Raw genomic sequence first — 26,870 nt, forward strand, 5'->3', positions numbered from 1 at the left:
GCCAGCCCACGGGCAGGATGTGGTCGCACCATTTCCAGTAGTGGCCTCAAATATCTTGCCTCAGCCTTATCCTCTTGGGGCTGTTTGATGTTGGCGATAACGACCTTTGGTGCGCAGCTAAACCCGTGCCCACCCCACGAGCATCGGGCGGGAGCAGGAGCAAGCTGTGGAGCCAGCTGGGGGGGCACGGGGAAACCCTGCAGGCTCCTGAGACCACATTTAGGGGCTGGAGCATTTCGAGCACTGCTAAAATAACGCTGCCAGTGTCTGCACAGGGGTAATCGCACCTCTAACTGCGGCAAAGATGCAGCTGCTGACTCCTATTTATAAGCTTTCTGTGACCAAACGTGTTTAACGCTTGGGCCAGCTCTGAGATGAGCTGGGTAAAAACAGGGGAGAGGAGAAGTCAAAGCAAAATGCTTTGTGACAAAGTATTTTAAAGCAAACTTTGGAGGGAAAAAAAAATAAAATAAAAGGCTGCTACCTTACACAAGGCAAGGGACCCGGACGCTGGGAAGGTTCAGCTGGGTGCACGTAATCTCTGCATGGCAAAACTGACACCCCCTGCCAGCGACCTGTTTTCCGAGGCAGGGTGGGGGACAAGGTTGGATTAACTGGCATTACCTAAATGTTTTAAAAGTTCCATTAAGAGCTGTTGCTCTGCTCTTAGTTCCTCATAGATTTCACGGGGTGAGGAAGTACTGGTGGTTGGGTTTTTGGTAGAACGGAGGAAACTTCCCTATTTGCCAGGCAAGCTGTGCGTGTCTCGCATCCCCAGCCGCTTGGGCAACGTCAGCTCGGGGGGAGGAAAGCTTTTCAATTCCCTGTGGACGTGTCTGGGGGAGAAGATGAGCATGCAGCTAGCCAAACCGGGTCTTTGCCTTCATAGATGTAGCTGCTTTTTTTTTTTTCTGTGTGGATTTAATATGGGAAAATGCTTTTTGCTTTCCAGCCTGGGTGCTCAGCTGAGAAACCAATGGCTTGGCAACCTGCCTCACTGAGTGGTGCTGAAAGGATGTGAGAGGGAGAGGACTGGAAACGTCTGGGGTTATGCAGGAAAACAGGGAACCCTCAGTTGTGATAACTTCCTCATTATACACTTAAAAATAAATCATTTAGCTCCTGTTCAGCTGGCTGTGGTGAAAGAAGACCTGCTATCAGCAAACTCTGCTTTCCTGGGGAAGCCGGTGCTGAGCAGCAGCCGAAGGTGCCTGGTGCTGGATTGTACCCCTGCGTGGACCCAAGGGGCTTTTTCCCACACGTGGTCCATGCGCTGAGCCCGGAGCTTGCCTGGAAAACATCGGTTTTCCGGCTCTGCAAGAACCACCCGGGAATTATCGCAGCAGCTATGGGAAATCTCAGAGCTGTGTGTGGCAGCGGGCTGGGTGCCGAGGGACCCGCTGCTGGGCAGGGGCAGGAGGACTTCAATGACTTCAAGTCAAACCCTCACCTTTGTGAGGACAGGGCCGGGATCCTCCGTCATTAGCAGAGGAGAAAAGCACGCGAGTAACAAACGGGCTTCAGCGTGAGTACCAAATGATTTATTTGTACTAAAAGAGCTGGCTTAATGACATGTGTTTGGTAAGGCAGCTTGGGATCTCCTAAAAACAAAACAAGGAAAACAACATTAAAAAAGCTGCCCGTAGAAGACAGGAGGACTAATGTAGTGGCAACATCGTGTAGGAGATGTGTGAGTAGTGATGGATGAATGGGACCGTGCGAGGCAGTGCAACTTTGCAGAGTTCGTGGGCAATTAATCTGGTTCGGGCAGAGCAGAAGCGCGAGGCCCCGCTCCCATTAGCTGTAGCAGACGTCCCAGCTCCTGTCCCGTCGGAAGAAGTCGTCGGCCACGGGCGGGAGGCAGTCCAGGCAGTCCGTGCTGGGGCAGGGGAAGAACTGCGGGCCCTTGGTGTCGGCGTGCTGGGGGCCGCAGGCTGCGCAGCAGCAGGCAGGGGCGGCGTACGGGGACGGGGGGTGGCAGGGCCACTCCTCTGCCGGGTAGCCGTGGGTCGCCGTGTCCAGAGCAGAGGGTGGGCTGTGGGTCAGCGGGGTGAAGGGAGGCAGCTGGGGGGGAGAGCAGCTGTAGGTGAGAGGGCTGGGCAGGTCAGCCGAGCTCGGGGGTCCGGCAGCCTGCAGGTGGAGAGGGGAGAGAAAGGAGAAAAAAAAAAAAAAAAAAAAGAACGGGGCGGTTCAGGATGTGATCTGGGGAACCTGCGGGCACCAGGGGAACGGGCAGGACTTCTGCACTGCTGCCCTGCCCGGGAGGGGCTGGCCACCCCAGGAGCTGGCAGTTCTTTTGACACTGGTGCTAACGGGCGGCTTCCCCGCGAATTAAACAGCTAACAGGAACTGGGCTACTCCTTACAGGACATCTGTAGGATCTGGAGAAGGGACATCCCCTCTTCTGCAGCCTCTTTAGGCTCTAGTGCCCTCCCTGTCCTCTGCTCCCAGGCAGAGGACCACGCCAGCAGCCCGTGTTGCTGTGGCTGCGCCCCACGCCCCTGAAGCAGTTTGCAAATCTTCTGGGACGGGACCCCCCGGCCCCAGCCTCCCCCTGAGCACACCTGCACGCCGTGCTTACCAGGCCCTGGTTGAAGCAGAGCGGGACAGGCTGGAAGGAGTCCGAGATGTAGTGCGAGGGCGTCTGGAGAGCGCCGAGGGCTGGCTCTAAGGTTGCCTCCGTCTGAAGGTAGGAGTCGACCAGCTGCTCCAAGTAGCTCGGGCTTTCCTCGCAGGAGGGGCAGTTGGAAAACTGCCACGATGGACAGCAGTTGGGAGCAGAAGAGATGGGTTCTGCACCGAAAGGCGCTAGGAGGGAAGGTAAAGCAAGCAGTAGCAGGTTATTCGGTGCCTGTTTTCACAGAGATTTCAGGACTCTCACGCGTTCGGTAGCCCTTTGGATTTAGATACGGGTGAGATATGGCCAAAGGTCCCTCAGGTTCAGGCTGCGTTTTCTAGGGGAGCTGACACTAGGAGGAAGATACTCAAAAATATGCAAATAATTGGGAAGTTTAGTCCCCTTGGAAAGCTCCATGTCTTTAAATACTGCCAGAAACCCTCCTGCACCCAGCTGTTTCGGACAGGGATCTGGCTGGAAGCTCCTTCTAGCTCTTGCCCTCTGGCTTCACCCTGAAGGCGAGCACTTCACAGCCCCGGGCAGCGATGTGTGCCGCGGGGTTTGACAGGCACCCTGCCCTTCTGCCTCACCCAGCCCCCAGAAGCAGGGTGGCTGCGTCTGCAGGAAGAGCGGGGTAACAGACGAGTGATTTACCCTTTTAGCCTCCACTGAAGCAAACAGAGAGGAGATAAACCCCCGGGCAGGCGGAATGGAGCAAGCTGGCGATAACGCGGCTTTGCACCCAGAGGCGAGAGCACGAGTAGAGCAGAAATGACTTCAGAATGATTACCTTTTCGTGCTGTGCTCAAATGTGGGTAAAAGCAAAGCCCTGAGCACATGGAGGGGCGAGGTCTGGAGGCAGCGGGGCCGCACACGGGTAGAGTCACTCAGTCGGAACCGCATGCAGGCTCAGGGTGGGAGCGTTTAGTGGGATGGGGGGGGACAAAGTGAGAGGCACCCAAAATACGTAAACAGATGGCGATTTACCAGCCTGGAAGAGCTTTAGCGTGGCTCACGTTTCTGTATTAACATAAGCAAATTGATTCCCAACTATTGATGATTTATTCATTTCCTTGTCCACACAATGTATATATTCACACCTGCCAAACCCTTCAGGTCTCTTTGCTTTGGCTGCAAAACGATTGAAGGCTCTGAAAGCCCAACGGGCTGTTCCCCCAGCCCTTCCCCCTTTGCCTGGATGTTCACCTACAGGAGGAAGGAACTCTTTGTGTTGCTGAGAACCTGACACTCCTCTGGCTCCTGCCAAGGCTGCCAGGAGAGCAAGAAGAGCCAATGCTGCTGGGGCTCAGCACGGTGCTGCACAGCACGCCGGCCCCCCAGGAGAGCAGCGCTGCTCCCTCGGGGATGAGCATCCCTCCTGGAAGGGGCTCTCCCTTCGTGCCGTGGGAAAAATAAACTGCATAAACTGAGAGCATTTGAGCGTGCTGGTGTAGAGGGTGATGTGTACCCTGCCGGCCTCTCGGCATCCTCATCTGCATTTCATGGGCTCCGTTCAGGTGCTGATTGGCTGCACTGCTGGTTATCTGGCACTGCCTGCCTGCACCGAGGGCTGGAAGGTCTCTGGGCTCTGGGAATAGTTGGGAAGGGACATGCGGATGGGTTTTGTACCAACCTGGGTGAGGAGGAGACACAGACTCCGAAAACTGGATGCTGCTGCTGCCCCACGAGACCTGGCCAAAGAGAAGCGAAGAGGAGGGTTTGTAGATGCTGCAACACAGAGGCATTTTTCTGCGTGCGGAGGTAAGTCAGGGTTTCGCTTCAAGCTATGTATGTAAACTTTATTTACCTCGTGGCTGTGGCAGTGCAAACCTCCCTCGTATTGACAGAGCAACATTAGCCCACATAACATGATTTTTCCCCTGAGCCTATGGAGATAACGGTGCTGGAGGAGCCCAGCACCAACCTGGTGCAAAGCAGAAAACCCAAAGAACTTGTAGGGATAAATATCATTCAGAGCGAGCCACTGACAACTGTAGCCATAGTGGTCTCAAAACACAACCACGGGCAACTGCAGGTAGCCCCAGGGCTGGGCTGGCTCACGGTGGTGATGCTGATGCCCATTGGGGATCCAGCTCTGCACCCCCGCGGAAAGGGACAGGCTCATTTTTGGAGGGATATGGGAATCCGAAGGTGACAGGCCGGCATCTGTCCTAGGAGCCTGACCTGCCGGAGGGGAGAGAGCCACCCAAAAGCAACAGGAGGGTCGATGCTTGTTTGGGATCAGAATCTACTCTGCAAACGTCAATCCTTTCCCCCCCTTGTTTTAATTCACACAGATTTCCACTTCATTTCCTTTATTCAAAATGCTCTCCGGCTGATGGCTCATTTCCCTGCTAACAGCTTCCTATCCCCAGGTTGAATTCATTAAGCAGTGGCTGTTCTGGGCTCTGACAGCGCCTGCAGGGCTCCCCCTGCTCGCTGTGGCTGCAGACCTGCACCGCGGCAGAACTTTTCGAGTCCAGCTCCCCAACAGGCAGCAGCTGATCCCCCCCTGGACAACGTGGACCTTCTCAGGCCACAGAGGGAGCCTCCTGCACTGCCACCTTCTCCCTTATCCCTTTGCGGGCATCAACTTGCAGTGGGAAGCACAAACCAGATCCAGGCAGCCCCGTGGCTGCCGGTGGGGAGGAGGGACCCATTTCCAGAGCCCAGCAGCTCTGTGCTCGGATCACCCGAGCCTCTCCGTCCAGCCTGCAGGCTGATCAGCTTTCTGTGCAATCAGCTGCCGCCAGGCACAGGAGGTGGGAGATGAAATCTGAAAACCATCCAAAGCGGCGGTGTCACGAACCAGGAAGAAGTAATGATTTACCAACCTTTTTTATGCAAATCCCCAGCGTGGCTGGAGCTGGAGGGCTCTTACAAAGACTGGATGGTTTTGCGTGCATTGTGCGCCCAGGATCCGATCTCCTTCCCCTCCCAGAAGGGGCTCGGAGCTGCCCAGGTGGTGCTGGACAATGCTGGAGACCCGAATTTGGCCAAGCACTGGGATGCGCCCCTCATCCTGCACTAAGGAGCCCTTGTGGAGCAGGACAGAGCCCTGCTTAAGGGCTCTTTGTCCAGGCCTGGTTTTCTTCCTTTTTGCCAGCCAAAATTTGGGACAATTGCTAAGTCCCAATTTTTTGGCCCGTCTCCACCGCCTTTTGCTGCTTTAGCAGGGCAGAAATTTGCCCTGGGTGCTCCTCAGAGCTGCGTGGTGAGGGCTGAAGGAGTACCAGGGGCACATCCTCCACCTGGTGCAGCACACCAGCTTGCTTCAGCCCGGCCACGCCACATTTTAAACGGGGCTCATCCAGCAGTGACACCGCATTTGCTGTGAGAAGCACAAGTGGGACTGGCTTGGCCAAAAAATAAAAGGTGAAGGGGGAAGAGACAGAGCAGACATCAAAAGTTTTTCACTTACCGTCGCACCGGTGGCCGCCTGTCGTGCCCTCCTCTGCTGCAGTAACTCCTTAACTGTTATCTTTACTCGCACGCCTTGGTACACCTTGGGCTTTCCTGGAAAAATTCATGGAAAAACACTTTACGGGGTGGGAGACTTTCAGAGCACACGGCACATCCAGCGTATTTTCAGACACGCTCTACGAGAAACCAACTTAGAGCTGACAGCTATCGGTCTCTGGATGTTACTTGTAAGCAGAGTTCCCAGCCCTCTCTCACACCTGCTATTCAAGCTCGTGACAAGCAGACATTTATGAAACAGTTGGTGTTGGATTTTATGTATTAATCATACGTGTTCTATTCTTCAGTATCTCTTTATTTTTTTTTCCCCCCCTCCAGGTGTCCTAATACCCAGCTCCATCTGGTGCTACTGTTGAATCCATTTAAATTCCTGTCATATTTGCCGCTCTTAGGACCTGAAAATAGATGTGGGAACCACTTCATCTGGCAGATGAAGAGCAGGAATAAAACAATGCAAATATGTGGGTGGTTATTCAGAGGGCTAAATAAAACACAAATAAAATGACTGCTTTCATGAATCACTTTCTGCAAAGCCGAGATTATCTCTTTGTCTTGCTCGTTCTGTACAACTCCCATTTATTTCAAAAACAAACAAAAAAAAAAGCGTTTAGGATGTCTTCGATCCAGCCAAAACCAACAAAACCAGCAGCCACTATACCTATCACCATGAGGGATTTTTAGTACAGGAAACGGCAAAGAATTTATCTAGTCTGAAAAATCACTTTCACTCGCCGCGCTCATGCCGAAATACTCAAAGCCTCTGGCAGTTCGGTTTCCGTCCTGACTTTCTGCTGGTATTTTCATGCAGCGGCCGACCCTACAAAGAGTGGCGCGGCCGCTTGCGGGTCCCCTGCCCTATTGCTGCTGCCTGCAGCGAGAAGATGGGGTTGGGGGGCTGCGGGGCTGGGGTCCGGGGGGCTGTAGGGCTGGGGGATGAGAGCTGGGGGCTGCAAGGGCTGGGGTCTGTGGGGTTGGGGAGCTGAAGGGTTGGGGCGTTGGGGGGCTGCGGGGCTGGGGTCCGGGGGGCTGTAGGGCTGGGGGATGAGAGCTGGGGGCTGCAAGGGCTGTGGTCTGTGGGGTTGGGGAGCTGCGGGGTTTGGGAGCTGAAGGGTTGGGGCGTTGGGGGGCTGCGGGGCTGGGGTCCGGGGGGCTGTAGGGCTGGGGGCTGCGGGGTTGGGGAGCTGCGGGGTTTGGGAGCTGAAGGGTTGGGGCGTTGGGGGGCTGTGGGGCTGCAGGGCTGGGGTCTGTGGGGCTTTAGGGCTGGGGGCTTCAGGGCTGGGGGGCTGCTCCGCACCTCCCCGCTGCTGCCTGTCCCCGGGGAGATGCTGACGGGTCCCCAGGGGACTTTGCCCTCCTGAGCTTGCTGAGAACCCCCTTTTAGCGGACCCTACGGCCGGGGAAGGGTGGGGGGCGCCCAGCCCCTCCTTCAGCCTGCCCCAAACCCCCCGGGGGGCGGCGGGGGCCGGGGGCTCGGCGCTGCTCAGCCCCGCCGAGGGGCCGGGGTCTGGCGGCAGAGCCCCCCCTGCTGGGGGCCGGGGCCGGGACAGGATGGGGACGGGGGTGGGGGGGGTGGGGGGCGAGACCGCGACCCCCCGGCCTCCCCCCCCCTCTGCCCGTGCCCTCCGCGGAGCCTTCGCTGCCTCCTTCCTCCTCCTCCTCCTCCTCCTCCTCCTCCTCCTCTTCTCCTCCTCCCCTCCCCGCCCTCGCCGCTTCCTCCCCGCCCGGGCGCCGAGCTTCGGCCTCGCAGGCGAAATGACCCCGCGGAGCCGCCGAAACGCCCCAAAAAAAAGGGGCCACCGGGGGGTCCCCCCGGCTCTTACCGGACATGGCGAGCGGCGGCGGAGGGGCCCCCTCACGGGCGACCCCCGGCGGCGGCGGCCCCGGCCCCGGCCCCGGCCCCGCAGCGGGGCCGGGGGGCTGCGGGCGGCGGGCTCGGGGTTTGGGGGCGAAGGGCCCCGCTGGCCCCGCGGCGGTGGCAGGTGGTGGCCGGGCAAATATTATGGTTTTATACCCCCGGGTAAAAGTTTGAGTTTTTCTCTCCTAATGCCAAGTATTTAAAACCTCTAGAAACCAATGATTTGACAATCAATGATTGCGCGATACTTTCAATTTGAATATTCAAAGGCTCCACAAAATGGGCTATCTTTTTGTGAAACCGAGCACATCCCCATCTAGCAGAGGGGCTGGGGGAACAGGATTCGGTGGGGCCACCCTCCCCACCCCTTGCTTTTCTGACATTTTCAGGGTTTTAGCCATCTTTCCCCAAACGAAGCAGACGCCTCGAAGCCTGCTCAGTGTTTTCCCCTCAGCCGCCCAGGCTGGGCTCCAGCCCTCTCATATTTCACTTGCTACCTGCAGAGAGGACTCTGCAAGGGACGGCGTGGCTTTTTGCACAATTTGGCACTTTTTAAGGGCAAATACGAAGGTTTTCAGACCAAAATGGCACGGGGTGGGCGTGGCGCAGCAAAGAGGCCGCCCTGGGCACCAGGGTGGTGGAAGGCACCCGAACCCCACTGCTTCCCACAGGGCCCCTTCCCCTCTGCCAGATGCTGGCCTTGTCTTGGTGTTTATATGCGTTTTTTCCCCCAATTCGGGCTCTTTGCTGGTGCTGCACAAAGTGGCCTCTCTGTCGCATGCTTCAGCTCAGGCCTGCCCCGTGTGCTGCAAGCAGTGGGGCTGCAGGCCGCCGAGACAACCCGCATTTTGGACAACCCCTCATCACCACACGGTACCCGTGTAGCTGGGGGCTTGGTTTTTCAGGTCACACTTAAACTTTTCCCTGGGCACCGCAGTCTCTGCCGTGCCTCGGGAATCGCCGGCCGATGGCAGAAAGCAGGCCAGGCTGTTAATAATCTACCAGCTGCTCAGCTTGGCTATTGTTGCAGCTGAATCTTTTCTTTCTCTTGAAGTTGGACAAATACACTCGATTTCGGGGAGGAGTGGGCACGGCGGCGATCCTTTCCCTCGTGTGGCGGGGCCAGCATTGCTCTGCCCCGGAGGGGAGCCCTCTCCCTGTCCTGTGCTGCAGCATGGGGGGGCTTAGGGGGTGTCTCAATGCAGGCCTGCCTGCACCAAGGGGTTAGGGTCCCTCAGCTCCTACCATGCTGGGGATGCTTCCCCCTGGAGCGCTGGTGGCAGGGGGCTGAGCCCCAGGAGGCCACCAGCAGCCAGTGTGGCCAGGAGCCCCCTGAAGGGACGGCGTTTGGGGTTTTCCAGCATGGACTGGGGTTGGGAGTGTTTCCAGAGCCCCTGCTTCAGTGAGGAGTCGAGTGCCAGAGTGGGTCTGACACCTCCAGCGCCTCTGCCCTGGCTGCTGGCTCCATCCCTGGGCTGGGCTTTGCTGGCCCCCTCGGGGCAAACAGAAAGGTGCAGCCCGCGGGGTGGGTGGGTGAGGGCTTGGGGCACGCAGAGCCGCGGGGGTTTGCTTTTCTGGACGGGTCTGAACAGGGCTGGGGAATCAGGAAGCGGCAGCAGGGAGCGGAGCCAAGGCAGGGCTGGAGCTGGGTGCTCCCGGCCGGCTGCGGCCGCACGCCGGGGGCTGCGGGGGGCTCGGCCCGGGGAGGGTGCTGGGGTGCAGCGGTGGGGCTGGGCTGTGCCCGGCGGTGTGGTGGCACCTGAAAGCTGCAGCACTCCCACCCCGTCCTCCGGTGCCAACAGTGCGGCCTGGGGGGGCTTGGAGGGGCTCTGAGCAGCCTGGGGGCTGTCTGGTGGGGGTGGCTGTGCGGCTGTAAGGGGGGGGCTTTGTGGAAAGGGACCAGCCAGGCCCGCTTGGCAGCCCCACGCAGTGTTGCTGATGGGGGTCCAACACCGCTGCCTGTTTGTGGGTGCATCGCCGTGTCCCCAGGTCCCCTGTGCAGGGGTGCTCGGGGCTGTAGGGCATGCAGCCTGTGACCCCAGGCTGTGCCCTGGTCCCTGGAGGGGGCCGGGGGGCTCCCAGTGCCCACCCAGCCCCAGGGTCTGAGGAGAAGGGGCGAGCAGCGCCTTCAGCCACCCCATCACCGCCCCCTCTCAGGCCCTGGGTCCCTCAGGGAGGCTTTTGGTGGTGAGGGGCAAGATGGGGGCGAAGGGGTGCAGAAGGCTGTGGTGTCTGTGCGGGACCGTGTTTGTGTGTGTGCAGAGCTACCTCTAGTGGCCGTGGCAGCCCGGCCTGGCACCGGGACTGCAGGTCGGCTGGGTCCCCATGGCAGCCCTGCGAGGTGCAGGCAGCTCCTGGAGCCCACAGAGCCTTTGGTCGCTGCTCCTGGGGCAGGCGAGGCACCATTATGCTATCGATGAGGGCTTCCCCCAGCCCCTGCCTCGCTCCCCAACCCTCTTTTGGTGACACCGCTCTGTGGGTGTAGTTTAAGGTTCGGCGAGACCTGTTTTCTCAGCATCTGAAGGCGAGTACCTGAGATGTGTCCTTGCAGTACAGGCCAGTAATGTGCAGGTATTTTTCAGGCTGTGTATTTTACTTGTAGCACAGCGGGACTGTGAGCTATGGCTTTCCTAAGGCACCAGAGCACCCCTGTAAGCTAGATGTGGTATATCCAGTGACCTCTAACCAGAGCATGAAGCATTGCGTGTTGTTAGCATCCTCTGTCTGAAGGAAACTGCTAGGAAAAAGCGTGCGAGTAGCTCATTTGCCTCAATAACAGTCAGCGCCTGCCCTTCCCTCCAGCTCTCGTCTCTCCTCAGTAAGTTCTCCGGCCTTCGTACGTGCCCCAGACGGGACTTCCATCCTCCTTCGCCCAGGCAGAGTTATCGTGAAGGGGCGGCAGCTCCGCGGGCGGCTCCGGCGAGAGGTGGCTCATCCTGGAGGCGAGCTCGCTTGCCGCGGTGACGAAGGGCGAGAAGGAGTAGGGCGAGGTGGCGGCGTAGCTGGGCGAGTAGTGGGCATCTTCAAGGGGATGCAGGGGGTAGGGCTGGGCTCCGGGGCCGGCCGGGGTCCAGCCCGAGCTCCGGTATGGGGAAGAGCCTCCGGGCTCGTGCGAGGCGAGGCACCCGGTGCCTGCGGGCAGCGCCTGCGGAGGCTCTGAGCATGCGGCATCCGACTGGCCCAGGCTGTCAGGAGAGGTCTGCTCCCACGGCTCTCTCTGCAGGGAAGCGGGGAGAGAAGGCGAGGGAGACCTGTGAGGTTTAAAGATTGTCCTGGAGGGGATGGCATACCTAGCCCGGCGTCACCATGCCACACTCCCCCCGCCCCAAGCCTGGCTGGGAACACTCACAAGGGTTTCCAGTGTTAAAACTGCTGGAAGGAAACACCCGTGGTGTGAGCGGTGGGCCAAGCTGGGCACAGGCTCCCAGTGCACTGACCAGCCCTGATCCTACAGCGCCCAGGAGCTCTGCCCTGCGGCGTGAGCCAGCTGGCTCCTGGGAAGCAGCAGGGATAGGGATAGGGACATGGATTGGGTTAGGGATGGGGATAGGGGTAGGGGTAGGAATGGGGTAAGGAAAGGGATGGCGTTGGGGTAGGGAAATAGGGAAGGGGTAGGCAGCTGTCTGGAGCCAACAAAGGATGTTTCTAGAAAATTTCAGGAGCTTAACGGAGCTGTTGTTTTGGGAGCAGGGAAGATCATGTATTTAGCAGCCACTCTCCAACAGGGAAAGGGGCCGTGAGATGGGAACAAAGAGAAAAATCATTCCCTTTCAGCCCTGCCCCATCCGCCGTGTATTCTGCTGGGGCTGCCTCGTGCAGTGGCCATTTCCTTCCCACATGGGACCCCCTGACTTAACCCCAGCTTCAATCGGGTAATTGCTCATGGGGGGGCTGAGAACCGCAGAGTCACTCACTAGTAGGAAATGCGCTGTGTCATTGGGGAAGGATGGCAGGAGAGGGGGCAGTGAAGAAGGGCTGAAGAAGGAGCTGGTACCAGGCGTGAGGGGAGCGCTACGGAAATCCCCGTATTGCTCGGGGAGATACGGGTCCAGAAGCGTTGGGTAGCCCTGGGTGGTGGAGGAATCGCACGTGAAGGGCTTGGACCCCAGCGGGGACGAATAGGCATCACTGACAAACTGCTTTGTGTTGTGGAAATCCAAGTCAGCTGTGAAGGATCTCCTGACTCCGTAGTAACCAGCCGTGGTAGGGGAACCTGTGGCGGTCAGAAAAAAAGGGATGGCTAAAGGGAAACCACACCAACAGCACCTGGGGAGCTGCAGAGCCACGGGCACCTCCATAGGTGCCAAGCAGAGCCCTGTCCTCTCCTGCACCTCCCCAGGTAGGAGTCAACCCTGATGTGAAGCAGGTGTACCTGCCCAAGGCTTTTAGCACCCTGGGCTGCCCCTGATCCAGCAGATCACCTCCACCTGCAGCAAACCAAACGTGTTTGGGGAAGCTTTAAATATGAGGTCTTTGTTTTTTCCTTGTTCTGCCACAATTGCAGGGGGGAAGAAGTGGATTAGAGGCTGTAAAACCTCCTGCCTCTGTTCCAGGTGTGCTTCCCTGTTCCTGCCCAGGAGCTCAAGAAACAGCACAGGTCAGTTCCTGCTTTTGTGCTTTCTCTCTTCAGCTCCAGTGGAAACTGGAAGGTGCAGAGATTGGCAGAAGGGGGTTCACCAAGTGGTATCTCCATCAAAAGATGTGGAGCTGCTGTAATTACCTCTGCCTCCCTTTGGGACTTTGACGCAAGACTATAGGGGCCTTCTAGCAGACCACTGCTCGTGTGTTGGCTCTTTCAAATACTTTCCTCCTAGGCTTTCTCAAAGGGGTGGCCATGTTCCTGTGCTCCTTTCTTCACCTCTCACCTCTGGAGGAGCAGTATCTTCTGTCCAACCCCCACAGAAGGTATTTATTGGTAGGGGAAAACCTCACCTGGCATTTGGACAAAAGATGACTGTGGTGTGCTGGTGCTGCCCTGCAAAACATAAAGATGCATTAAAAACAAATATTTTCAAAGTAAGGTAGTTCTCTGAGCTTGTAGTTTGGGAAGGTGCTGGCATAGCTGTGATGTACTGTTTGAGCCTTGGCGTTATCAGTACGAAGAGATTAACTTCAAGATTTCAAGCCTGGGGCCTCTGAGGTATTAGCAGATGTAGGCTAAGAAGAGATTTCAAAGGTCTTGGACAGAGCTGATAACAGTAGAAATACCAAGATAACTGACTTCTTTCTCATGTACTGCACCGTCCCTTAATGCAGCCACAATGCTGAGCGGTTACTTTGGTGTCAGAGTAAAACAGGTCCCAAAAAATTTGTGTACAGGTCCTTGGCTGGTCAAAACAGGCCGGCTCTGTGCTGCCCACATGCGAGCCTGGCTCTGCCCCGTTGTGCTTCCCTGCCATGGAGCCTCCTCAGCTGGCTCCTGGGGAGCTGTGCAGGGAAGGCAGCTGTCTCTGGCTCCTCTTTGGGTGGTACAGTAATGCTGAGAACAATAATAACAGCAGTGTCTTGGCCCCAAGGTAAGGGAGGATTAGCCCTGAGCAACCCCGGTGCTCGGCGTGGCTAATTCCTTACAGGGCACTGTGGCACAGGCACCTGCTCCTCTGGGGCAGAGCTCGTCCACGGGGCAGTGCCAAGGTCTGCCTCCAGCCCTCTGGACCCGCGGTGCCCATGGCTGCGATGGTGCCATGCTATTTCCAGTTTGCATAGTGCAAACAGGAGGTTCCTGCCATAGCAAGCAACCAAATTTAGAGGTTTAGATTTGAATTAAATTTGCCAGTGCTAAGACTTCCTTTTACTGCCAGGGGAGGCTTGCAGCTGCTCCCTGCTCCGTCATGGAAATGAGCCCTGAGCCCACAGGAGTCACTGGGGCGCAGGAGGTGGCAGGAAGGAGCCCTTGGGCTTGCGGGCAGATGAGCGCTCATCCTGCAGGGCCGGGGCTTGCACCTGCCTAAGGCTGAGCCTCTTCTGGCCGCAGACCTCAGCGAGGATCCTCGCTGGCAATGCAGTGCCCTGCGGAGCTGAGGCCACCCCATGCAAATCTGGTGTCAGCAGACACCCCTCCTGCTGCATGCGTGCCGTTTTGGTGATCCCTTCTCCTGCTCCAGGGCGTTTTCCCCACCACTTCCTCTGCCTGCCCGTGGCCACAGCATCCTGCTGCTGGCTGGCTGCGTTCACTGGAGAGGAATCTTTGCCTGAAGGTGATGGTGCAGCCCCCTGCACAAGTGTTCAGACCCCAGTCTTAGCAAGAAACATTCCCAGAACTGTCACCTGGCACCCCTAATATTGCCTTTGAGATGTAAGGGACCAGCAGCGCTGTGCCCTGCCTGCGTTTGGAGGTGCAGCTAGCAGAGAAGGGCTGCGGTGAGGAGAGCTGGGGTGTTTTGCTGCGAGAATGGGGAGGTCCCTGGGCATCCTCTGTTATGGAGCATTTCAAATCTGTGGTGCGTCTGAGTAAATCCTTGATCATGCCTGTTCAGCAGCCACTGAAACAGTGTCACAGGCATTTTTGGCACACCCCTGTGAAGGCTAGCTGCAGAGCTGGTGTTAGCTGTGAGGGCTTTACCTGCCTTAATTCAATTACAAGATCCTCCGCAGCTGCCCACCCCTGGCTTTCTCTGTAGCAAGCACCCGCAGACTTGCAGGGCCCTATGTTTCCATTGCCTCCTGGCTCCTTATCAGGTGATGAATGGCTCGGCTTAATTTAAGCCCATTAGTCCATTTCCTCCCTGCATTACTTCCTTTCAGCGCTGTGGGACTGGGCTAGCTGGGTCTTCTGCAACACGTCAGCGCGCCTGTTCAGCATCACTTGAGCCCGCAGCATGTTCAGCTGCTGATAAGCCTGGCCCCCAGCTGCATTGCTTCACCTCGGGAGCTCAGGCGTGTTCAGCTACAGGGCTGCCTTGGGGCAGTAAAAAGGGGAAAAAAAGGGGTAAAAAGGATGCAGGTCAACTTGAGAGTGTTATGGCCCTGGCCCTGCAATGGGGAGCCCAGGTGCCCTGGGTTAATAAAAGTGCTTTGCTGGCCACAAGCCTCTGAGTGCTGCTGTGCTCGTCTGTGCACTGACCAGTGTCCTTGCCTGAGACAAGAATGTGGTTTAAGTCTTTTATCATACAAAGGGTGACAGCTGGGTCATGCCTCTGTCCGCAGTGAGCCAAAGGAGAAGTGTCAGACCCTCCCCGGAGCCCAGGGCTGAGTCCTTTGGCCCTGCAGTTGATGGGAATTCAGATGCCCAGACTGCGTGGTTTTCACCATGGTACAAACTGTTTTTCTATCGTTTAATGTGTGTCACGCCTGAATGTCCGGAAATGGTTCTGCTGCCTCAGTAAACAGCCCATCAGCTGCCCTCTGATGGGCAACGACCTTTCCTCAGAAGTTTGATTCAGCTCCGCAGACCTTCCCTTGCACGGCAAGGATTTACTGATTTCAGAGCAAAGATCGTATTCAGACAAAAGATGCAGCTAAATTACACCGCATCATAAATATACAAAGGGGTGTTCAGTCATCTGCTGTTTGCTTTGATTCTGGCTTATGTTACCTGTCAGATAAAGAGCTGCTCTTACAGTTGTTCTTTTCATGATATGTTCCAGCAAATACGGATGTTTGCCCTGCACAATAATTTTTTGTCTATCACGGGGAATTAGCAATAGGGTGAATTTTGCATTAGATAGACACACAACTACCTAGCTCTGGAATATAAAGCAAAGGGCAATAAAGCAAGTAGCGTGTGTTTTACAGTCCCTAGGGCCGGCAGTTGGACACGTTGAGGTGCTAAACAAAAAAGCTGCTGCCTCCGGAAAGGGAGCAAGTGAAGCATGATAGTCCTCAACAAGGATCTGGTTGTTCAGTGAATGCAAACAGCATCAGAACTCCTAAAATCTGTTTTCTGCTGTCAGTAATTCAGGTCTCTGCTCCCACCCTTTCCTTGCAGGACCCAGTTTCAGCAGCTTGGCTACATCTCCTCTTCTGTCAGAGGCCCCGCTGCTGCCGGTCAGCCTGGAAGCGAGGTGCTGCTGCCTGATAAAGGTGAGACCTCAAGCACCCAGCGAGTGGCTTACAGTGCCTCTGGGTGCCCCGTGCTGGCACCTGCAGTATTGTGCCCCTTCTGGGGACACCATTGCTTGTATGGCTATTCCAGAAAAAAAACAACATAGCGTACTATAATTTCACTTAGGCTTCCTGTTGCCATAGAACCACTTGAAAAAGACATCACCTCTTACAAGCTGATGTTTGGCCTCTTTCCAGACCATAACATCACTGCGTTTCCCCTGGCACTTGGGTATGCCAGAGAGAGGAGCTGGAAGGAGCACAACATTCAGGGAAGATCATCTATTTCTGCGGCGCTCAGCTGTTCAAATGTAGCTGGTGAGAAAGCAAGCTGACTTGGGAAGGTGTTATATGCAGGATGTGAAAGGAATGGGAAATTCAGCGTTACTGATTTGCTAAATATACATACGCTGCAACTTCAGTTCCTCAAAGGTTCACCAATGTGGAAAAATCAAGGAACCATCTGTGATCTCTTGGGGGAAAACAGTGGTGTAAACGTTTTCACCATTCCCTCCTGATGTTGGCAGTGCCCTGCACTCAATGCAAATGCTCTTTAAACCAGAGGATTACATGGACTGACTTCTGTTTTTTTTAAAAAAAAAACAACAAACAAACAACAAACAAATAAACAAAGCTGACTTACACTGAAGCAGGAGCCACTGCTCTGCCTGGATCGCTTTTCAGCAAGAAGGTCTTTGACTGTGTGTTTCACTCGCACTCCTTGGTACACTCGCTTGCCAAAATCTGTAGTAACTAAGTGAATGAGAGAAGTGTTAGAGGAGTTCAGCAAAGGCAGAGAGTAGGCGGAAGAGGTTGTTATGGAAGAAGCAAATTCCCTGCCTCTATACCAAGTTAGGGAGGCAGCAAGTAAGACTGCTATTATTCATGCAAAACCATCCCTTAGGAACCCCGCAGTGAGGGCTGCTCGTCTGCAGAGAACAAAGACTGAGGTGCCCTGCCCTGCAGTTAGCACTGGGTGCCATGAGGTTTATGTGCAGTTCCATCAGTGCCAGGCTGGTTGATGGCTTTAGCCTTTAGCCTTTTTTTTTTTTTAGAGTGCCTGGGGGCTCCTACATTTCCCCTTTGGATCAGCAAAATTTGATTTAGTGGTACAGCCCTGCTTGCTTCCAGCAGAGATGCTGTGGTTTAGCTCCTCGGTGCCCTTCTGGAGTTGCTGGCTTTCAGCACATCGCTCTGGGGGCTGAGATAGTTTTGATCTCAGTGCAGCAAAGGCAGAAGTAGCCCAAATGGTGGGACTGACCTCTCTAATTGGTGATGTGAATTAGGTTGTGAAGATACCATGAAAGGAAAAGAAGGGTACGGTCTCAGCCATGTCACCCTGATGGCAGTCCTGCCTGTTCTCTCAAGCTGCCTGGAATCCAGCAGAACCTGTACGTAAGGTCTGTGTGACTTCTGGTGCAAAGCATCTGTCCTCTTCCCTTGCCTGGAAAAAGCTTTGAGGTCTATCTGCCTTGTGTACAGGTGTTCTGACACAAGCGAGGGCAGAGCGGTACGGGGAGCAGTTCCAGGGGAGCTCTTTTATCCCGGCCAACGGGCTGCGCCGCACAGAGCTCACACCTGCGGAGCCAGGGAGGAGTGTCCAGATGGGCTTTTATTGGAGTCTTCCAGAGAAAAACTGAAGTTTGAAGTTAATCCCTTGGAAAACACGAAGCTGTGCTCTCCCGAGGGAGCACCAACAGCCATTCTGCAGCTGATGTTTGTCTGAAATTGTGATTTATCTTTTTGCCCGCCTGCTTTTCAGGAAGTGCCATTTGGCTCCATTTATCACTTTGATTCGTGAGGCACAGTATCCCCAGGTGCACATACAGAATCACAGAATTGTCTAGGTTGGAAGAGACCTCCAAGATCATCTAGTCCAACCTCTGTCCTAGCACTAACAAGACCTCCACTAAACCATATCACTAAGATACATACAGAGAGCTTACAAAGGGAAGAGGAAGAGGGTGGAAGCAACACAATCTCAATGCTGGCTTGGGGTTACCCCAGATGTTTTCTGTTGGGCATAGCAATTGCAATTCTGGGGCAACTGCAGTTTGGTTTTGGTGTTTGAATACTGACCAGAGAGAGACTTCAGCCAAGACACGAGGCAAACACATTTCAAGGACACTGCCCCAAAAAAGCTTATGATCAAAATAGTCTAAACAGGGCTGAAGACAGTCTGAATGCTGACCAGCCAGCATCTCTGGGTAAGCCAGGACACAGCCAGCAATGGATATAATACTCTTGAGGTTGAAAGAAATTTGTCTGTATACAGAGACTGGCTCTTGTCTGTGGCCCAAAGAAGCGTCCCTCCTGTAGCCGCTTTTCTGGGCTCTTTTTTACTGAGAGGAGTTGGAAGCAGGGGTACCCGTGCTGGCAGCTGGGGTTCCGAATCTCTGGCAGAGCAGGCATTAAGTGGCAGAAACAGCTATACTTGCTGCATTGGGATCTTTGCGTGAGTTCCTTTAGAGATACAGCACTGCAATTTGATGGATGAGCCAGAACTGCAGAGCACAGCTCACTGGGCTCCACCATGGTTTGCTGCCTCCAGTAACTCGGGCAGCTGTTGCTGGCTGCGTCCTGTGGAAGACTCAGGCCTTGATTCAGCACGGAACTTTGGCAGAGGGACCCCAGCCATGAGTATGCTCATATTTAATTTTCAGAATGGAGATACCTCTAAAATAGCATTGTTAGAAAAGCCATGGCCCGCTTTCATTCCTTTGTTCATCAGCCTGCTATTGCCAAATCCTGCAACATCTTTGTTAACTGACCTTGCTTCTGTGACCATTTCCAGCTGCTGTCCGATGCTCTGCACTTCTGCAGTCCTGGTTCCCTAACATCTTTACTGCAGTCTAAAAACACTTCAAAAACACTTCCATACATCCTTTACACAAGGGTGCTGTGCTGTTGAAGTTTCTTCACTCATACACCCACAGTTATAAGAATTTGAGACAAAGAATAAGTAAGCAATATAAGGGCTCTGTCTGTCCTCAAACCCCTTTTTTAACAAAGCAGCCCAGCACATGCAAGTAAAATAACTTGGCGTGCTATTCAGCAGGATCGGATGCCGAGCTATTAGAACCCCACATAATCCTGCTCTTGGCAGCATCAGGGAAGAAAATGCTAATTTAGGCCAGAGTTGATGTAATTTTTCAAGTAAATTAGATTGTATTTCACATCGCTTTGGCATAACTGCCTCTTGGAAAAAAATATTGAAAATAAAATTGAATTTGGTTTAGGGAAGGCTGAATATTCAAATAAATATTGTTAATTTTTTGGAATAGCAAAGGTATCATATGCTGATTTTAGACAATTCTCCTTTCTGCGTTGTTTTAACTTGAGCCCAAGGATGGCACGATATATTCTTTCCCCAATACTTCCATCGTGCTGCTGCATCTTTATGCTTTTGGAAAGTCAAGGTGCCGAGACTCACCTGTTTCCATTGCGATCACTGGTGATGAGTCCCAGCTCTCAGATTCTGCAGGAGTTTGGAGAAGGGCTGTCATGAGCTTCCCAGAGCAGAGTGAAGTCAGTGCTCATTCTCCACTGATAAAGTTCCAGCTGAGCCTGATGGAAATATATTTTCTACAATTTAGTGATGTCTCCACAATACCTTGTTTGGGATTTGCTTAAATGCAAATCTCTTGATGTGTGTATCGCTCCGATTTGCATGGTCAGTGTGGATCATTCTCAGTGGGTCTCTTTCCTGTCTGAGCTGACAGTTCATGGATGAAAACTGAGCTGAGTTCATCAGTGGAAAATGTTTGGTTCAGGTGAAAGGCTGGTAAGTCTTGCAGTGATGGGCCATCCCTTCATGGGTGGGAGAACAAGCTGGAAACCAGTGTTGTCTGTAAATCTGAAATGTCCATGTGCAGGTGAAGATGCACACGAGCCATACTCAGGAAGTAGGACTGTCTGTCTGGGACCTCACAGGCCAGCCTGGGCATTACACAAATTCTCTGAGAGCCATTTTCCTGCGACGCAGCTAGCACAGCCTAGCAATGCGTTGAGGACAGGCTGCAGTGAGGCAGATGATCTCTGGAGCATTTTGTGCGCAGAGTGGGCTGGTACATGGCATTACTGTGCTCATCTTACATGAGCAGGGCAAAACTGGCGCCATTGGATTCCTCATAATTAAATATTCCTCCTTGTGGAGCCTGCTGCCAGCTTGCGGGTCTGTTAGGTAAGATCTGTCTCTCTTTATAATTCTGTGTGCTCTCCCTTGCGTTGGCCCAGAGATGAATTTGGCCTGTCACGTGAACTGACTTCCTGAGGAAGGCTGTTGTTGTTATTATTATTATTATTATTATTATTACTATTAAGTGTAATTATTCTTTTCCTTTAGAAGAAAAGTAAAATATAAAGGGCAGCAGCTGGCAAAGGCTGATCTGATCAGGTCATCAAGGAAAGTAGGGAAGGCAGAGCTGAAATAACATCACAGGTAATTCCCAATGTACAGAATTCCCAACTTTCAGAACGATTCGGGTGTTCTGCCTGCTCAGATGCAGTGCTCAGGACCAAGAGGACATTCCACAGTCTCTTGGAAAACCCTAGCTCCTGTGAACGGAGTTTTAGACCGTGTATATTCGCCCTCTCCATGGACAAGTCTTATTTTGGCCAGACTGTCCCTGGCTGCCCCCACCTGGTATGCGCGGTGCTGACAGGTGTTACAAGGGCAGGAGGCACCAGGCAGGGCAGGGAAGCGTGGGCAGATGTGAGGTCCCAACAGAAGAGTTGTCTTTGCCTTGTCAGCAATAAGCTTAGTTTGCCACCTGCTTCCTGGCAGGCTTCCCATCCAGTTTTGTCTCCTGTGCCAGATATTTATATACTTTAGGATTCACAAGTTAAAGCTAAGCCCTGTTCAAGCTAATAGCTTTGTGCTATCTAGCCAGTCCAGGTGTTTTCTGTACTGATTACAAAACAATTACACTGAAAACAACAACAGGTCCTGCAGAAAATAATTAAACAGAGATAAAATAAAAACTCAGCCTTCTTTTAGAGGGAATCCATCCCTTAACTTGCATTTTCCATTGAAAAAGCATCAGATCCAGATTTTCTATATTATTTAGTGGATTTAGGCATGTACCGTGTGTACAATAGGAGTTATGGAAGCAATTGTGTATTGACAAGGCACCTTTTTATGGCACGTTTTATACAGTCCCATTCTGTTTTAGCATGGTATTTACCTGTGCCAAAGCAAACCGTTCTAAGAATTGCGTCTCTGTTCTCTACTACAAAAGCCTGGAGCAGCAGATGCAATACTCAATGCATATTTGTTTATTTCAAACTGTCATTTCAATCTGTCTTTTCATTAATGGGTAAAGAGAATATGTCACATTGTCTCACAGCGGCAACATAATACCGATGGATAGCATGGGTTTTGTGTTTTGTGTTTGGCCAGGATGCCCAGATGTGTGTATTTAGATTGTAAGCGTGTGCACTGAGATGAATTTGTGTTTTTTTTGACAACGGCAGCGGCATTTGTCCTGGAGGCGTTGAAATGAATCTGTGGCAGCTGCAAAGCCTGTGCCAATCTTTGCCTTCTGCTGCTGCAAGAGCCAGGACCTGCACCAAAAACCCTAACATGCCAGGTATGGAGCCTAGGGTACGAGATTACCAAGCCCAGGTGTGAGCTGGTCCTGCTGCAGTCCCGAAGGACTGCACTCGTCATCCTGTGCAGGTCTGGGCTTGTGTTTGCACACTGAGGAGCACAAGTCCTGTGAGGAGCAGCTGAGGGAACTGGGGTTGTTTAGTCTGGGGAAGAGGAGGCTCAGGGGAGGCCTTATTGATCTCTGCCTGAAAGGAAGCTGTGGGGAGCTGGGGGTTGGCCTCTTCTCAAAGGTAACTAGCGATAGGACTAGAGGGAATGGCCTCAAGCTGGGGAGGTTCAGGTTGGAAATGAGGAGACATTTCTTCTCAGAAAGAGCAGTCAGGCGTTGGGATGGGTTGCTCAGGGAGGTGGTGGCGTCACCATCCCTGGGGGTGTCTGAGGAAAGGTTGGATGTGGTGCTTAGGGACGTGGCTTAGTGGGTGACATTGGTGGTAGGGGATGGTTGGACCAGGTGATCTCGGAGGGTTTTTCCAACCCTAATGATTCCACTGGGGTCTGAGCTGGGCGATGCCAACGAGCCAGCAAGGTGATGATGGGTGAACGTTGCACAGGGCCGTATCCTGCCCTATATCCATGTTATGAGGGGGGTGAGAGATGTGTGGAGGAGGGCAGACATGCATAACTTTTTGCCCACGATGACGGTGCTGAGGGGCTCCTCGGGCAGCCCTGGGCCGGTGCCGGGGGGTCGCGGCCCTGTTGGGTTTTCGGGTTTGGGGGGGGGGGGGGGGGGGGGGGCGGATTTTTGCCCGGAACCTTCGTGACCCAGCTCCGCTTCCCGCCCGCCCCCTCTCCTCGGCAGTACGCGCGGCTCCGCGCCCCGCGCTGCGATTGGCCGGCGGCTGACGGGCGGGCGGCTTCCATTGGCTGGCCGTCGGGGCGCGGTCCGTTGCGTTCCGGCGCCCCCCGTGTGGGGCCGGGCCTGGGCCGCGGTTGGCCGCCATGGCGCCCGTGAGGGAGGCGGTGGTGCTGCGCTGCGAGTGGGCCGCCTGCTCCTACGCGGCCGCCGCCATGGAGGAGTTCTGCGGGCATGTGGCCCAGCACCTGCGGCACCACCTGCCCGGGGAGCGGCGCGACGAGGTGGACCCGCTGGGTGAGGGGCCGCCCCGGGGGGGTTCTGTCCGAAAACGTCCGTATTTGGGTTTTTTTGTTAAGCTTTTATTCTGTTTTCTGGCTTTTTTTATAGAGGAGTACACGTGCCTGTGGCAGGAGTGCGGCTTCTGCTCCCCCGAGAGCCCGGCCGACCTGGTGCGCCACGTCTACTTCCACTGCTACCACACCAAGCTGAAGCAGTGGGGGCTGCGCGCCCTGCGGGCTCAGCCGGACGTCAGCCGCTGCCAGCTGGACTTCCAGAGCCGCAACATCATCCCCGAGATCCAGGAGAACTTCCTCTGCCTGTGGGAGTACTGTGAGGTGAGGGCACCGCGCGGCGGCCCAGGGAAGGGGAGCTGCCATTCCCCTGCCCCTTGGTTCTGCGCGTACCTGTGTAAGAGGGCCTGCTGCGCGCGGGCTGAGGCCAGCGTGATCATCTCACCCTCTTCTGCCTGTCCCTCCTCCACGACAGAGGTCGTTTGATAATCCCGAGTGGTTCTATCGGCACGTGGAGGACCACAGCTTCTGCTCGGAGTACAAGGCAGCCGGGAAGGAGAACCACGTGGTGCTCTGCGGCTGGAAGGGTATCGGGGGCGTGCGGGGCCGCTCCGGGGAGCTTGGCGTGGGGCTGGGCTGCAGGGGTTGTGCAGGAGGGCTCTGTGTGCCTTTCATGGTTTCAGAGAGCTCTGAAACCTAAAGGGCGCCTGTATAATCCTAATGATGCTCCTGTAAGGTTTCCTTCAGGGGATTTATCAGGGTGTTTGATATTGAACTTTTCACTTAAGGTTAATTGCTACATAAGAGTAAAGGTTCCAGTTAGATTTTTAAAATAATTTCTCGCTTCTGCGTGCGTGCAATTGCCTTAAATGTTTGTGGTGCCAGGGGGCCCGCGGCAGCTGGACACCAGCACTCCCATCCTGCTGCGTCTTCCAAGGAGCCTGCCGCTCAGCCGGGCTGTGGACGCTTACCCCGCTGAGCCCTGCTGTGGGGGACCCTCACGGCGTTCTCTCCTCTCTGTGCAGACTGCGACTGCTCTTTCAAAGGGCGCTGCAAGCTGCGGGAGCACCTGCGCAGCCACACACAGGAGAAGGTGGTGGCGTGCCCCACCTGCGGCGGGATGTTCGCCAACAACACCAAGTTCTTCGACCACATCCGCCGTCAGACTGCGCTGGACCGTAAGCTGCTGCGGGCGGGGAGCAGCCCCCTGGGCAGGCGGTTGGGTTGCCGGGGCTGCCTGGGCCCGGGGAGCAAAAGGGTCGGGCGTGGGGAGCTTTGAGACAGCCTGCCTTCTCTGTGGACCGGGAGCTAAGACACTGAAGAGCCTGAGAAGCGGCGTGCGGCAGAGGCAGGAGGGCTGGAGGCCGGCCAGAGGCTGCGCAAAAGGAAGGCGGCCTGGTCCTTGCACGTGTTTTGTCTGTTTGTTTGTTGGGTTGTCTTTGTGTCTGCTGTTCCTCGCTGGAGAGGAGGGTTCCCAGCTCGGCTGTAACGACCCCTTTGTCTCGCGTGCCGCCCTTGGGGCTGTTCCCTGTGCTTTGATCTCGTTTCTCACCGCCCCCTCCATTTCCTCCCCGGCCCTGACGCTGCAGAGCAGAGGTTTCAGTGCTCTCACTGCTCCAAGAGGTTTGCCACAGAGAGGCTGCTCCGCGACCACATGAGGAACCACGGTGAGAAGAGGGCTCCTTCTCCCAGCCGAGCTCCGAAGCGCCCGCTCTTCCCCCGCCCCGCGCTGACGTTTCCCCCCCGTCTCTCCCCGCAGTGAACCATTACAAGTGCCCGCTGTGCGACATGACGTGCCCGCTGCCCTCCTCCCTGCGCAATCACATCCGTTTTCGGCACAGCGAGGAGCGGCCGTTCAAGTGTGACTACTGCGACTACAGGTGAGGGCCGGGGCTTTGCCGTCCTCCCAGCCCGGTGCCAGAAAAGCGCCCAGAGGCCCGACTCTGCCCTGCACGGTACCCAGCCTGCTTCCTTCAATCGTTTCCTTGTAGCTGCAAGAATCTCATCGACCTGAGGAAGCACCTGGACACGCACAGCAAGGAGCCAGCCTACCGCTGCGAGTTCGAGGCGTGCAGCTTCACCGCGCGCTCCCTCTGCTCCATCAAGCTGCACTACCGCAAGGTCCACGAGGTAGGGCCCTGCTCTCCAGAAGCATGAGACAAAAACAAAAAAAACAACAAACAAAACACCCACTAAATTCACACGCAGCCCCAGCCTTCAGGAGCGTGAGGGCAGGTTGCGTTTCTTTCTAGCTGCGGTGCCGCCTCGTGTCAGCGTCGGGGAACCCGATTCCTCCCTCCCTGCTCGCTCGCGGGGCGGTTACGTCCCCCTCTCTGCCCTTCAGGGTGACTCGGAGCCCCGCTATAAGTGCCACGTCTGCGACAAGTGCTTCACGCGTGGGAACAACCTCACCGTCCACCTCAGGAAGAAACACCAGTTCAAGTGGCCCTCGGGGCACCCCCGCTTCAGGTACCGCACACCTTTAGCTCCCTTCGAGTGCAGGAGGCAGCCGGGCTGCGTCCTGGAGCCGGCAAGGTGACCCGACAGCACCTGGGTGCTGGCACCTGCCTGTGGCGTGCTCCAGCCCCGTCTCCCGGCGGTTGGGAGGCGCGGGGCGGCAAGTTTTCGGTGGGGTTCGGCACAGTGACGGAGCAGCGGGGCAGAGGTGAGCGTGGGCAGCGCGGTGCCGCCGCAGCCGCGCCTCGTGGGACTCCTCCGAGCTCGGCGGGGCCACGTGTCCCTGGAGAGAGAAATCCATCTCCTGGCTGCTACAGCCCTCGTAGCGCCGGGCTTTGGAGCCCAAAATGTGATTCTCCTTCCTTGGCTGCTGCTTCAGGCTGCTGCCCTTCTCCGGGGGGAGGTCTGCAGCGTGGCCAGCTCGTCACCCCCCCATTCCCCATCTGCGCTCAGGTACAAGGAACACGAGGATGGCTACATGAGGCTGCAGCTGGTGCGCTACGAGAGCGTGGAGCTGACGGAGCAGCTGCTGAAGGACAGGGAGAAGCGGGGGGAGGCGCTGGATGGCTCCCCCGACTGCGTGGTGCTGTCCGAAGGCGAGGGCAACCTGCGGGGCATCGTCCTGGAGGCCCCCGCGGAGCCTTCCCCGGCGGAGAACCGCGCGGGTGAGCGGCAGGCGGCCCCGCAGCACGCCGCGGCTCGCTCTGCTGCCGGCCCCGAGGCAGCGCCGCCCGGCGCCTTCCCGGGAGCTGCTCCGTCCCCGGAGCGGGAGCCCGGCGCCCCGGCCAGCCCCGTCGTCCGCGCGGCGAGCCGGACCGACGAGCGCGGCGAGAGCGAGACGGCGTACTACGGCGCGGCCGCCGAGGAGCGGCTGGCGGAGCCCGGCGGGCTGCCCGCGGAGCTGGAGGAGAACGTCATGGACCGCCTGCAGAAGACGGCCGAGGAGCTGGGCATCCAGATCGTGTGAGCAGCTCGCCTGCCTCGCTGCCTCTGGAAGTCCCGGGCCTCCGCTGGGGTTCGGGGGGCGGTTGGGAAGTACCCGGGGGAGAAAAGTTGAAGGTGGCTTCTCCCACGTGCCGCCGGCTGGCTTCCCACCCACCCGGGCGGCGTGGCGGGGGAGAGGGACTGGTGTCCGCTGGCCGTGGGTCACAAAAATTAGCTGGAAAGAGCTCTCTCTCTATTTTGGGGACCTCTCACGCCTCCGGGTTTGGTCTCAGCCTGACCCAGGTTTGCTCGCTGGTGCCGCGGCCCCCTTGTGGGCCCGCGCTGAGCCCGGTCCTCAGCCGGGCTCTCCCCATGCAGGCGATGTGCGGCAGAATCGCTCACCCGGGGAGGCGTGAGGCCCTCTGCAGACCCGTTCTCCCCCGGCCTTGTGCTCCAGGGGCAGCGTGCTCCTCGTCTGCCCTCATCATCACTTCCCCGCGCATCGTCGTGCGCTGCTGATCCCATTACGCTGCAGCCATCTCGGTGGGGGGGGGAAGGAGAGGGCTGCAGGTGCTCTCCCTCAGAGGCTTCTGCTCCCCTGCAGCGCCGGGGGCTTGGAGCTGCCTTCGTGCTTCTGTTCTCCCCCGGGTTTCCTCCCCACGTTGGGGTTCGGGCTCCCGGTTGGGCGGTGTGATTTGGAGAGACGAATAAACGGCAGCGTGCCAGGCCAGCTGGCGTCCGGTGTCTGCTTCGGCCCTGTCCCTGCCCGCCGCAGCGCGTTGCGAGGTGAGACCGAG

The 26,870-nt window shown here is 56.1% G+C and overlaps 4 protein-coding genes across 14 annotated transcripts in view; 2 read left to right on the plus strand and 2 right to left on the minus strand.

Moving 5' to 3' along the window:
- Positions 1-6,615, plus strand: part of POU2AF1 (POU class 2 homeobox associating factor 1) — a 46,511-nt gene extending 39,896 nt beyond the window's left edge. For all 3 annotated transcript variants that reach the window (XM_080567748.1, XM_080567749.1, XM_080567747.1), the window contains one exon: positions 6,416-6,615. The gene's annotated coding sequence lies outside the window, so the exon portion shown is untranslated. The remainder of the gene's footprint in view (positions 1-6,415) is intronic.
- On the minus strand, positions 1,527-8,065 carry POU2AF3 (POU class 2 homeobox associating factor 3). Of its 3 annotated transcripts, none has more exons than XM_080567765.1 (5): positions 7,918-8,065; positions 6,039-6,133; positions 4,251-4,308; positions 2,582-2,808; positions 1,527-2,130 (listed from the first exon to the last, which is right to left on the minus strand). In XM_080567765.1, the coding sequence occupies exons 1-5, from the start codon at positions 7,922-7,924 to the stop codon at positions 1,798-1,800; spliced, it is 720 nt and encodes a 239-aa protein (XP_080423891.1). In that variant the 5' UTR covers positions 7,925-8,065; the 3' UTR covers positions 1,527-1,797. The 3 variants fall into 3 exon arrangements, with proteins under 3 accessions (XP_080423891.1, XP_080423890.1, XP_080423892.1); XM_080567764.1 differs by lacking the exon at positions 7,918-8,065 and adding an exon at positions 6,820-6,853; XM_080567766.1 differs by lacking the exons at positions 4,251-4,308; positions 6,039-6,133; positions 7,918-8,065 and adding an exon at positions 3,408-3,816.
- Positions 8,066-9,481: 1,416 nt separating this feature from the next.
- On the minus strand, positions 9,482-20,000 carry POU2AF2 (POU class 2 homeobox associating factor 2). Its single transcript, XM_080567759.1, has 5 exons — positions 19,429-20,000; positions 16,639-16,748; positions 12,885-12,927; positions 11,867-12,165; positions 9,482-11,169 (listed from the first exon to the last, which is right to left on the minus strand). The coding sequence occupies exons 1-5, from the start codon at positions 19,499-19,501 to the stop codon at positions 10,768-10,770; spliced, it is 927 nt and encodes a 308-aa protein (XP_080423885.1). The 5' UTR covers positions 19,502-20,000; the 3' UTR covers positions 9,482-10,767.
- HINFP (histone H4 transcription factor) lies at positions 12,058-26,803 on the plus strand. 7 transcript variants are annotated; one of them, XM_080567739.1, is made up of 11 exons: positions 12,457-12,549; positions 15,880-15,974; positions 21,471-21,586; positions 22,790-23,016; positions 23,168-23,279; positions 23,718-23,870; positions 24,282-24,359; positions 24,452-24,572; positions 24,684-24,822; positions 25,037-25,161; positions 25,603-26,803. In XM_080567739.1, exons 3-11 carry the CDS (start codon positions 21,496-21,498, stop codon positions 26,114-26,116), a joined length of 1,560 nt encoding a protein of 519 aa, XP_080423865.1. In that variant the 5' UTR covers positions 12,457-12,549; positions 15,880-15,974; positions 21,471-21,495; the 3' UTR covers positions 26,117-26,803. The 7 variants fall into 7 exon arrangements, 6 of the variants coding, with proteins under 6 accessions (XP_080423863.1, XP_080423865.1, XP_080423866.1 ...); XM_080567737.1 differs by lacking the exons at positions 15,880-15,974; positions 21,471-21,586 and adding an exon at positions 12,058-12,291; XM_080567740.1 differs by lacking the exon at positions 15,880-15,974 and having other exon boundaries at positions 12,531-12,549.
- The last annotated feature ends 67 nt before the right edge of the window (positions 26,804-26,870 follow it).

The sequence above is a fragment of the Anser brachyrhynchus genome (assembly GCF_964034855.1).
Source record: "Anser brachyrhynchus genome assembly, chromosome: 25".
NCBI classification, from domain to species: Eukaryota; Metazoa; Chordata; class Aves; order Anseriformes; family Anatidae; genus Anser; species Anser brachyrhynchus.

Coding starts and splice junctions, on each gene's coding strand:
- POU2AF2 (XM_080567759.1), bottom strand. CDS start 19,501: ATGACAGCCCTTCTCCAAACTCCTGCAGAATCTGAGAGCTGGGACTCA. Junction 16,749..19,428: donor AGTGATCGCAATGGAAACAG/GTGAGTCTCGGC, acceptor TCATTCACTTAG/TTACTACAGATTTTGGCAAG. Junction 12,928..16,638: donor GCAGTGGCTCCTGCTTCAGT/GTAAGTCAGCTT, acceptor TATGTTTTGCAG/GGCAGCACCAGCACACCACA.
- HINFP (XM_080567735.1), top strand. CDS start 20,027: ATGATCTCTGGAGCATTTTGTGCGCAGAGTGGGCTGGTACATGGCATT. Junction 20,179..21,470: donor CCAGCTTGCGGGTCTGTTAG/GTAAGATCTGTC, acceptor TGACAACGGCAG/CGGCATTTGTCCTGGAGGCG. Junction 24,823..25,036: donor ACTACCGCAAGGTCCACGAG/GTAGGGCCCTGC, acceptor TCTGCCCTTCAG/GGTGACTCGGAGCCCCGCTA.
- POU2AF3 (XM_080567764.1), bottom strand. Junction 4,309..6,038: donor AGGCGGCCACCGGTGCGACG/GTAAGTGAAAAA, acceptor CTCTTTGGCCAG/GTCTCGTGGGGCAGCAGCAG. Junction 2,809..4,250: donor TGTGTCTCCTCCTCACCCAG/GTTGGTACAAAA, acceptor CTTCCCTCCTAG/CGCCTTTCGGTGCAGAACCC.